General features: G+C 39.6%; 1 protein-coding gene across 1 annotated transcript; it reads right to left on the bottom strand.

The window, feature by feature from the left end:
• Nucleotides 1-2,066: 2,066 nt before the first annotated feature.
• LOC101299645 (probable receptor protein kinase TMK1-like) lies at nucleotides 2,067-6,314 on the bottom strand. Its single transcript, XM_004293069.1, has 2 exons — nucleotides 3,914-6,314; nucleotides 2,067-2,847 (listed from the first exon to the last, which is right to left on the bottom strand). The coding sequence occupies exons 1-2, from the start codon at nucleotides 6,312-6,314 to the stop codon at nucleotides 2,339-2,341; spliced, it is 2,910 nt and encodes a 969-aa protein (XP_004293117.1). The 3' UTR covers nucleotides 2,067-2,338.
• Between the last annotated feature and the right edge of the window lie 4,511 nt (nucleotides 6,315-10,825).

The raw sequence follows: 10,825 nt of genomic DNA, 5'->3' as shown, positions 1-10,825 counted from the left end.
ATTGGGTGTCCAGATCATCTTGTCCACCACAAAGATTTGCAGATTATTAACTCGTCCTTCAGACAAGCATAAGCCACTACCCAGATAGAAAGGGTTCTGTGTGGTTTGCAGAATAAAGAGAAGAGAAATTAAAAAAAAAACACAGCTGAGGGTATTCTAGGAAGTGCAAGAAGAAGTGAGAAAAAGTATTAATAAAAAATGGAAGGGGTGTGTGGTTTGTAAATAAAGGTGTGTAGATTTCGGCACCCAAAACAAATACTCTTTGTACACATTCTCTCAACTTTGAAGATGACTCTATCCCAAGAGCTATTCACACTAATTGAACACAACTCTTCTATGCACTAAGTCCTTAGAGTTGTTCTCTTTCTCTCCTTGCTTTCTTTGATTCCACACAAGCTTCACCTATTTATAATGTTGATAGAAATCTCTACTCTCTAGACTTACTTCATGTCATTCATGAATCAACCATCATTCTCCTCGTTAACTCCTTCAATCTGATTTTCACTCAAATCCATATACCATAAACTAGAAAACTTGAATTGGAACGGAAGGAGTCCATAGATTATGTTTTCAGATAAATCCAAAAGTTCGACTTGGGAAGATGTTCTGAGCAGCCGTTCCTCTGGTATTTTTGTCCAAGATTCCAGTACTACTAAGAGTGACATATACTAGTTCAGTTTGAGATTGAAGGCATAAGGCAAACAATGGACCTACTTGGCAGTTTTGGATGATAATTGTGCTGAGCTTGAAAGGAGGAATTCACTCATAAGGTATTATAACTGAAGCGCAGTTGATAGATCTCACAAGATTAGAAGAATTTGCACTAGATTTAGAGTCCTCAGATCAACCTATGGCAGTTTACTTACCAGCTCATCACAGCCATACAAACGTAGTGACACTACTGTATTTCTTAAACAATCCAAAAAACTACTGAAGAACTCTTGAAGGCCACTATCAAAATGGTCTCCCCCAAACAATGCAAAAGAGATATTAAGATATCTCTAGCTACTTGTTAAGCTGTCCAAAAAAATCTGAATTGGGATCCCTTAGAAATAATTCCCCTTAAGTCTAGGTAACTTAAATGCTTTAAGGTAAGCAAAGAAGGAAATATCTTACCACTCAAGGCAGATTGACGATAGCCGTCCTCGCTATCATGAGACATATATGTTTCTGAGGTCAATCCCTGCAACATGACCGGTACGGTTGTTGCAGAAAATACCTTTCCACTGACAGCAGTCTTGACCGACGGAGGAAGAAAACCTATCAAGATGATCACCATATGAATACTGAGCTCTCCTTTAAAGGCGACAAGCGCCTCCCTTTCTTTCACCATGCATTTCACACTTACAGGTACCTTAGCTAGACAGAAGTTACAAGTTTGAAGATATGAACACCCCAAAATTGATAAGATTAAAAACAGAACAACTAGAGGGAAGACATCCATGATGCAAATTATATTTGCAGGTTGCAGCAGATGGCTACTTTAGCCACAAATGAACAGCAGGAGAAGTATATAGGGGTGTACCAATAATTTGAGATGAAGAAAGTGAATGATTATAATAGTCACCATATCACCCAAACTCAAGTTACGTATCTCAGTCCACAAGTCATGAAGTTTACTTTGAAAATAAGAGCCCAGCTAAGTATATAGATTTATGTACATATCTATGTTTGAATAACCAATAATTTAGAGAATAATTATGTCTTTTTCTACTGGTAAGATAGGGGAAGATGAGATGTGAATGATTCTAAAAGGTAATTCTAAAATCTAAGTGATGGTACTCATTTGACCAAACAACGTTTCTGTTACTGATAGGATTATATTCACCATCAGTTCAAAATTCTTTGATTTGGACACCCAGACTAAATAGCAAGGAATAAAATCATGCTTCCTAATTCTATTCAACTTCTGTGAATTATTTGGGATCAAAGTTGGAATTGATGTTTCAGCGCTTAAAAAGTTAAAATGGTAAAGATACTGGTAATTCATCTGTGTACATAAGCAAAAACACACGGATGTTTTCAGATGAGGATGCCAATCAGTATTTAGATAATGAAACAAAACTAAAACGTAAACCACAAAACATGGTTCACGAAGAACAAACAAGTATCGGCAACTGTCTATCTACAATTCTACATTGATAAACCAGGAAGCCTCACAGCTGAAGGATCAAATCCGGATAAACAGCTCAAGTGAGCACCTGGATGGCTATTGCCGTATCCATGCAGCAATAAAAAGGAAATGCTTAATAACTTACCCTATATAAGCACAAAATAGATCAACTAAGAAAACCAAGAGATGAATTTTATTTAAGGATACTGATCAATAGTAAGTCAACTATCGACCATCAGCAGAAGTGAAGGAATCTGCAAATCCAGCAGGTCTAGCAGGAATACTTCCCTTGCTGTCTTCCAGGCTAGTATAGCTGACCTCTCTGCTTTCCGCTTCCTGCCAAACTTTTAGCATCTGGGAAAGAGGTTGATTATAATCGATTCCAGAGAGACTTTCTAATTCTTCATCAAATGGTTTCCACTTTTCAACGAGTGGGCCTAGCACGTTCACTGCATGTCCCATGTCAGGCCGATGGGTTGGCTCCCTCGCAGTACAATGTCCAGCAAGTTCAGCTATTAACAAGATGCTCTCAAAAGTTTCTTCAGTAACCTCAATAGTTGGATCAACTGCAGCCATAAGCGTCTCCTTGCTCGACTTGATTCGCCAAAACCACTCAGCCAAGTACCGACTTTCCTCTGGCCGTTTCTCATCCAGTGCCATTAATCCAGTCACAAGCTCCATCAACACTACGCCAAAGCTGAACACATCTACCTTAGTTGTGATTTTCCCCATCACTGAAAATAAGTATACGAGTTAGTATTTACTATTTATACATATACAATGAGTTGAAAAACTGCAAAAAATAAATAAATAAATAAATAAATTCAATGATCATCAAGATATCCCATAAATTCCCACCATAGCTGGTGAAATCCTTTTATGTTTATGACAGATCTAAAAGTGATGGAATGATCTATCTCTTACAATATACCTGGAAAATTTGACCGACACAAGAGTGTTCATGACTTCATTATGTCATTGGTTTTCATGCTCTAACCAAAATCACTCTAATAAAGCTAAAGAGAATTGTACGAGTGGCTAGCAGGTTTTCACCAGAGAAGCCAAATTCTTCACCCTGGGCTCTATTTGAAGTGATATATCTCTCTCAAAAGACAAAAAATATATAAAAAAATTAATTTTGTTTTTATGACAATTGTAAACATGTTTTACTAGTACATGATTCTGGAACAGACTACTGATCATTTGTATTCATTGCAAAAACTGGAGAATAAATAATACTGCAATTTAAGCCTTATGCCTGAAAAAATAAATAATAAAAAATTCATTTTCATTGGCAAAACAAATTAGAAGCTCTTCAAATACAGAGCTACGTACCATTGCAGACCATCTTTCTCTCTTGGACACTAAACTTATTTTCAAACAGGCCAAGAATGCCAAGCCTGTTATCAGACAAAATTTACTACAGTGCGAAGGAAAGTGATTACTTCTCAAAGCATTGGTTCAGCACAAACTCAATCGAGAAACATTCAGATTTGGTTTTTGATTAAACTCTGTGCTTCAATGTTACTACAAGTACATGCTCTACAACTCTGTGCCCTAAAAAACCAACAAGTTTAAACACAATTACCAAGTATTAGAAAATAACGTTCTAAGGAACTGTAAGAGAAGTATATACCTCATTGTTCAATTAAGATTTTAAGAAGTACTAAAACCACTAGATGTGTATATGCTAGCAAGAAGGGATTTGTAAACCCCTACACATTCTAATAACTTTTGCATGCTCCACATATCACTATGGTTTTAAGTCCCTGGAAAACGTTGAAACTGGGATTATCTTACCTGCATATTCAGGTGCAAGGTATCCAAATGTCCCGGCAAGCCTAGTGGCAAAAGATTTCTCCCCATCTGGAGCAAGTTTAACCAATCCAAAATCAGAAACTTTTGCGTGGAAGTCATCACCCAGAAGAATATTAGAAGATTTGAGATCTCGGTGGATGAAGGTCTGGCGAGCTAAATTGTGCAGATACTCAATGCCTCTGGCAACATCCAATGCAATTGTAAGTCTCCTTGTCCAAGACAAAGGCTTCAGACTTAGGGTCTTCCAATGGAAAAGATGCCTGCTAAGAGCGCCTTGAGACATATACTCATAGACAAGAAGCCTTTCACTCCCTTCGACTGAGTAACCCAACAAAGAAACCAAATGTCGATGACGGACCTTCGAAAGAACAGCAATTTCTGCCTGAAATTCATCTAGTCCTTTACTGCTGATTACACCACCCTCCATTCTCTTAACAGCCAAAATTGTCCCGTCTTCTAGTTCACCCTTGTAAACAGTTCCAAATCCACCATGGCCTAGCTCATATTCAGGTGCAAAGTTATTGGTCACCTTTCGAAGTACTTGAACAGATATGACAAGGTTACCAGACTCAATCATATGAGAGCTGTCTGTTCCACTACTGTTGTTACTCAAATAAGTAGTCCCAGTTTTGGTTGATAAGATTCCATTATTATTGCTGGAAACTGCAACCTTAAGCTTGTTTCCTGGATCAGATGGATCTCTAGGGTGAACCACAATAGAACAAGGAGCCTCCAAGATTCTTTTTCTGTACTTACACCAGTATATAGATAGACACATCAACAGAAGAATTGCGAAGACAGCTATAATTGCAACTCCAGCCACAACAATAACTGGTTTAGATGTTTTGGAGCTTCTAAGGAGAGATTCAGACTTAGGTGGAACTGCATTTGTCTCAGTTGGCGAAGGTGGGCTAGGGGAACCAGGTGATTGAGGAGGTGTTGTGGTACCTGGTGGCGGATTTTCTTCTGGAGCTGGTGTTTGGGTTGGGGGTGGGCTTCTGGTAGGTAAAGGAGGTGGGGTTGTTTTATTAGCAACTAGGAGAGGATTTCCATCGGTGATCAGTGTCACACTATCACGAAATTTTGGTAATGGAGGCTCAATATTGTTTCCACTTATATCCAATTTTGCCAAGGATTTCAAATCAGTAAGATTAGAAGGAACTGTACCACTTATATCATTTCCAGCAAGCATAATAGTAACCAGAGAATCTAAACTCACAAGCGAAGGACTCAGCTTACCAGTTAGATTGCGCTTAGGCAAATTGATGACAGAAACTTTCGACTCTGGATTGCAAGTTATTCCCAGCCATGGCCCCCCACAGGGGTCATTACCAGACCAGTCAGAGGTCAGACTTGATGGGTAGCTCAGATCACCAAGAAAATCCAGAAGTACTGTAACTTGTGGGGCGCATAGAAGTCCAGGATCAGATTGACAAAATGAATTAGAGCTATAGGAAACATTACCAGACTGAAACTTCGGTATTGGACCCATTAACTGGTTGTTTGCCAGGTCCAATTTGTCTAGCTTCAACTTAGCCAATGCTTGAGGAATCTGACCAACAAGTTGGTTACCATTGAGGTTGAGTTCCTTAAGAGATAAAAGACCTCCTATGTTCTCTGGTATTGTCCCCGTGAATTTGTTTCCATGCAGCCAAACCTGTGTCAAAGACGTCATTGATCCAATAACATCAATTGGACTAGTCATCCCACCACCATCTTGATTATTCAACCACAAAATCTGCAACAAAGACTGTCCAAAACTCTTGGGCAAACCACCAGTTAATCTGTTATAGGAAAGTTGCAGCATTTTGAGATTCGACAATGTGCCTAAGAATTCAGGCACTTGTCCAACCAAGTTGCATTCAATCAAGGAAAGATTTTGTAGCTGAGCTGACATTTCTAACTCATCAGGAATAGACCACCCGGTAGACGCATTCAGCGGATTGTGATCCAAAGCCATGACCATGAGACTGCTAAGGCCATTGAAGAAATCGGACGGGATAGTATCAAAATCATTGTCCCCCAAATAAGCATACTTCAGTTCAGATAAGCCACTAAAAGTGGGCAACTTGCCATTGAACTTGTTCCTTTGGAGACCAAGGTTGGAGAGCTGTGAGAGCTGATTAAAGTTCTGAGGCAGAGGTCCTTTAAGCCCCATACCCTGAACTTGAATCTGTGAAACTCTATCCCCACTACAAAACACATGAGGCCATTTGGAACCACAAGGGTCATCCCCATTTTCAGGCCATTCAAGAAGCTCTGGATTCTCCAACCCTTTTCTAAAATCATTCAGAATCTTCATGTCATCCGGGTTAGTAGCACCATAAGCCAGACCCAATAGACACAAAAACACCAAATTCCCTACCCTCCACATCCTATCCATGGGCTATCTCAACCAATCCACAACAGCAACAAATAATAAGCACAATGCCACCGACATAAATTTCCAACCTCAAAACAGAGTATAACAAGCAAAACCCAGATTGAGAAATGCAGGGAAAGATTGAGAACCTGAGAATTTATGCTGAGAAGAGAAAAACCCAGATGGGAATTTCGACCCCAATCCCACAAAGCACAACTAATATCACTTCATTTTTTGCAAGATTCAGAAACAGTGCAAGAAAACGAAAGGCCTTTAAAGTGAAGTGATAAGTGATAACCACCCAAAATGAGTGAAAGTGAAACAATGCTCTCGCTTTCTTTACCTTTCCTAAAAAGCCACAGTCAGTATAATTACTATCCCCTGAAGTCAGTGGGCATTGTCGATGAGGTTGTGACACTGACAGATCACTGTCCCAAGTGTCAGCAGCGGCAAGAGACAAATAAAGATTTACCCTATTCTTCTTGCGGACGATGACAAATTAATAAATGGTAAAAAAATACCAAAACAGAATTGATCTGAATCTTCTTAACTGGGTCGGCTTGAATTACAAGGAAGCTCCGGAGATTACGGGTTCAGCATTGGCGCTGGTCAAATATCTCCTTGGATTCGGAATCATGGAGTTTCCAGTTTGCTGAGGTATTTTTTTTTTTTTTTTTTTAAAGTAATGAAGAGAGGAAAAGGAAATGCTTCCTTTTTGTTTTGTCTGAGGATCTGAGAAGAAGGAGAGTGTGTGTTACGCTGCTGCTGTGCCCAACTTGATGATGTGCCGTAAGGACACGCGTCGGATATTACAGAGCCGTTTTAGAGAAGTGGACCAGCCGGCTCACGTCAACATCATTGGGTGGGTGCTACAAAAGAGAAGTTATGTCGCCATGCGCAACTGTCATCTATACGAGGAGCTGCTGTGCCACGATACGTTTTCGGTCGACCGACATAAATTAGTCGCTACCGTATTTCTATGCTTTAATTCTATTTTAATTAGGGCCGGCTTGATAAATTTTGAGAAATAATCATAATTCGATATTGAATTGATATTTAATTATATTTTTTTCACTGGTTGAAATCTAACCAAAGTTAGAGAAAATTAGATTACAATACCCTTAAAAACAATTAAAATATCAAAAGACCCATATCATGTTGCGTACGGACTTCTCTTCAATTTGCAAGTCATTTGCAATGAAGAATATGAATATATGATGCATACCCTCCCTATGTCTGAAATTCTGACACAAAATGGAACTTGCGAGGATTTAAAATCGGGAAAAGCAGGCCTGAAAAACTACGCTTGGCATCACTGTTACGAGCTGGGACGTGGGAGGAAGTTCTGTATGTTGGTTATTTTGTTGCTTTTATGGTGAAATGGTGTAATAGATTTACTATAGAAAAGACACCGATGAGATAGGCACTGAATAGAAGAAGCCTCTGCAAGCCTAATGTCATTTAATTCACAATATTTAATATGACGATTGATGAATGATAATGGACTGTGTTGCTACAACATATAAAATGATGATTGGAATTCATAAGACTTCATAGACTAGCTAAGCTTCATAATGTCAAGCCTAATGAAGAAGTAAAATACATCATATGGAAAAGAAATCAAAGTACTGGAGTTTAAATACATAAATAGAATTTCAAGTCTCATCATCTGAACATAAGATTAATTTGATCACATTCCATCAATTAAGTGGAATTGGATTTTTGCAAGTTGCACGATTATGACCTCCTCCACCGCATCTTGTACACTTTTTTCTAATTGCATCTTCACCAACAAAAGGAATTTGCACCGTCTTACGTCTTCCGGCTACTACTTGTCTTTTTGGTGGTAAGACAATTTTGTTATGCACATCTTCAGGCACATCCCACTCATTTTTATTCCCAACTGGCCAAATAGGGTCTGCATACACTAGCATAAGTGCATTAGCTGTGTAAAATTGGGAGCACATGCTATATATAGATATTCCTTTTGTTCTACAAGCAACAATTGCATGGGCACAAGGAAGCTGATCAAGATCAAACTCTCGACATGTACAAGTCATGTTATTTAGGTCCACCGTAAATGTCTGACTTTGATCATGTATTTGAAATGCATATAGATCAATTGGAGACACCTAATGTACAATAACACCAAGTTAGCATGATTCTTAAACGAGAAGATAAAAGTAAAATATAGTACTAACAAGTATTAATATTAGAAAATACCCGCATATGTGAACCAATGTTGTTGTTTTTGCGCACTTTGTCTTCTGCCCATTTGGTTAAGTGAGTATTAAGAGAGCTTGCTACATCACGTCGTTCAACAAACCATTGTTGAAGCACCTCTCTCACATGATCTACTAGAGCAGTAATTGGTAATTTTCATGCCTCTTTGAACTTTGAGTTCAAAGATTCAGCCTGCCCCATAAAATGAGCTCGTGCCCACTTATGATAACCAATGTCTTCAAGATATTTACAGACTTCTCCATCTTTATTTTTGAATGTCTTCCATCAATGTATTGAACTCAGACACTTGGTACTTCTTTGCCGCTGTGTTATATAATTTAAAGATCTTCATTTTTTTGCCGAACTTCGTTTGCAGGTTGTTAGCTATATGAAAGATGCATGCTCCATGATGCGCTTCTGGAAAAACACAATCAACGGCTTTGGCGATGCTTCCATGTCGGTCAGATATGAAGACCAAATTCTCTACATCTCCAATGGCCCCTTTCAATTTTGTCAAAAACCATGACCATGATACATCATTTTTTGAGTCTACTACCCCAAATGCCAAAGGATATATTTGATTCTCTTCATCTTGGCATGTAGTCACTAACATAGTTCCAAAGTACTTTCCTTTCAAAAATGTGCCATCTATAGCAATCACAGGCCTCATAGAAGCACGAAATCCTCTAAATGAGGCTCCAATTACCATGACAAAGTATAGAAAATGATTTGTTCATCAGTTTCTGTGTGTGTTATTGTACCTTGATTTTTACGCTCCAACATAGCACAATATTTTGGAAGGATAGCAAATGATTCCTCTGGTGATCCCCTTGCAATTTCAAGTGCCGCTTCTCTTGCCCTCCAAGCTTTATTATAACCCATATTAACTCCAAGTTGGACACGTGCATCATCAATGATATCGCTAGGTCTGTATATACGCGAGGTTCCTTGTAACATCCCGGACCCAATTTTACTTATTTTCTGGGTATTCTACGAGTTACTGAGGAATTTAACCGTGCTCGGTAATTTGGGTAATTTAGCATTCGAGTTTATTTTTGAGTTTTTCTCAAAATGTTAAATTCTTCTTTTTCAGCCCTGATATCGTAGCGTGCGACGATGCAAGATCATCAATGTCCTCGGATTTCTTTTTCGGAGCTTCGAGCTATTTTCTACGTTTTATCGAAGTTTGGTAAAGAGATTGTTTTCAGAAATTGGTTTATAATATTTAATCGTGGCCGTTTGATCGAGTAGGGTTTCGATCTTGGCCGTTTGTTTGGGTATTTAAAGAATTGAGACGGGTTGACTTTATCAAAACCCAACCCGGGCGTTGACCCGAGCAGTCTCTCTCTCATGGTCTCCGGCGACCCTCGAAGGAGTGACGCCGTCCGGCCGTCGCTGGGCGTGCAACCACCCCAAATCGGCTCATCTCTCTCTCCTCTACGTCCTTCTACCCTTTGATTCGACCTTCGGCCATCATAGAGGGAGATCGAACAACTAGAATTCCGACTGTGTTCGTCATTTTCCGGCGAGCTCCAGTGACGACGGTGACAACGAGAGGTAGGGTTCTTCTCCTCCTTCCTTTTACTTCAATTCCATGTCTTTATTCTGTTGATTCGTGCCCTAATTAGAGGAGCCCCTTTTCTCCTGTTTTTCTGGGTTTTCCAGCGTACCTCCGGCGATCAAGTTCTTAACGTTTCCGGCCTCTCTTCCATGTTCCGACGAGCAAGGTTGCTTCCTGGCGGACCCAACAACTGAGTGTAGGAGGTGAGTGGAGTTTGGTTGCGGATGGAGTTTATTCGGGTCGGGACAGAGAGAGACAGAGGATTGCAGGTCGGTCTCCGGCAAGGAGGAATTTCTGGGTTTGGGTTTTGAGCGGACTGAAGGTAAGGAATAAAATCTGCGCAGCTAGGTTGCTGCTATGTTGTTGTTGTGTTGTTCTATGTTGGATCGTTTGGAGTATGGTTGCTAATATGAATGTTTTGGTTGTTGTCGTCGATAACTTGGTGATTTAGAATTTATGGGGAGGCTATGGCCAAATTCCAGTAAGTCGCCGGAATCCGGCGAACTATTCCGGCAGGTCACCGGAATCCAATGAGGGTTCCGACGAAACAGCAGATCCGGCAGAGAGCCGAGAAGGTAGTTCTTGAGGTTATTCTTTCTAATTCAAGTCGTAATTCCTGGTTTAGTAAAATCTGCCATTTTAGGGAAGTTTCTATTTAGGGAGACTTTCCCTTTTTGGAAACTTTCTATTTATGGAAACCTGTTTGGGTGCCCTTAGTAAATTTAGGTAAAGTTGTGTAGAGAGGAAA

The sequence above is a fragment of the Fragaria vesca genome, linkage group LG2, assembly GCF_000184155.1.
Source record: "Fragaria vesca subsp. vesca linkage group LG2, FraVesHawaii_1.0, whole genome shotgun sequence".
Taxonomy (NCBI): Eukaryota; Viridiplantae; Streptophyta; class Magnoliopsida; order Rosales; family Rosaceae; genus Fragaria; species Fragaria vesca.
Note: the sequence above shows the minus strand (reverse complement) of the source record. Positions and strands in the feature narration are given on the sequence as shown.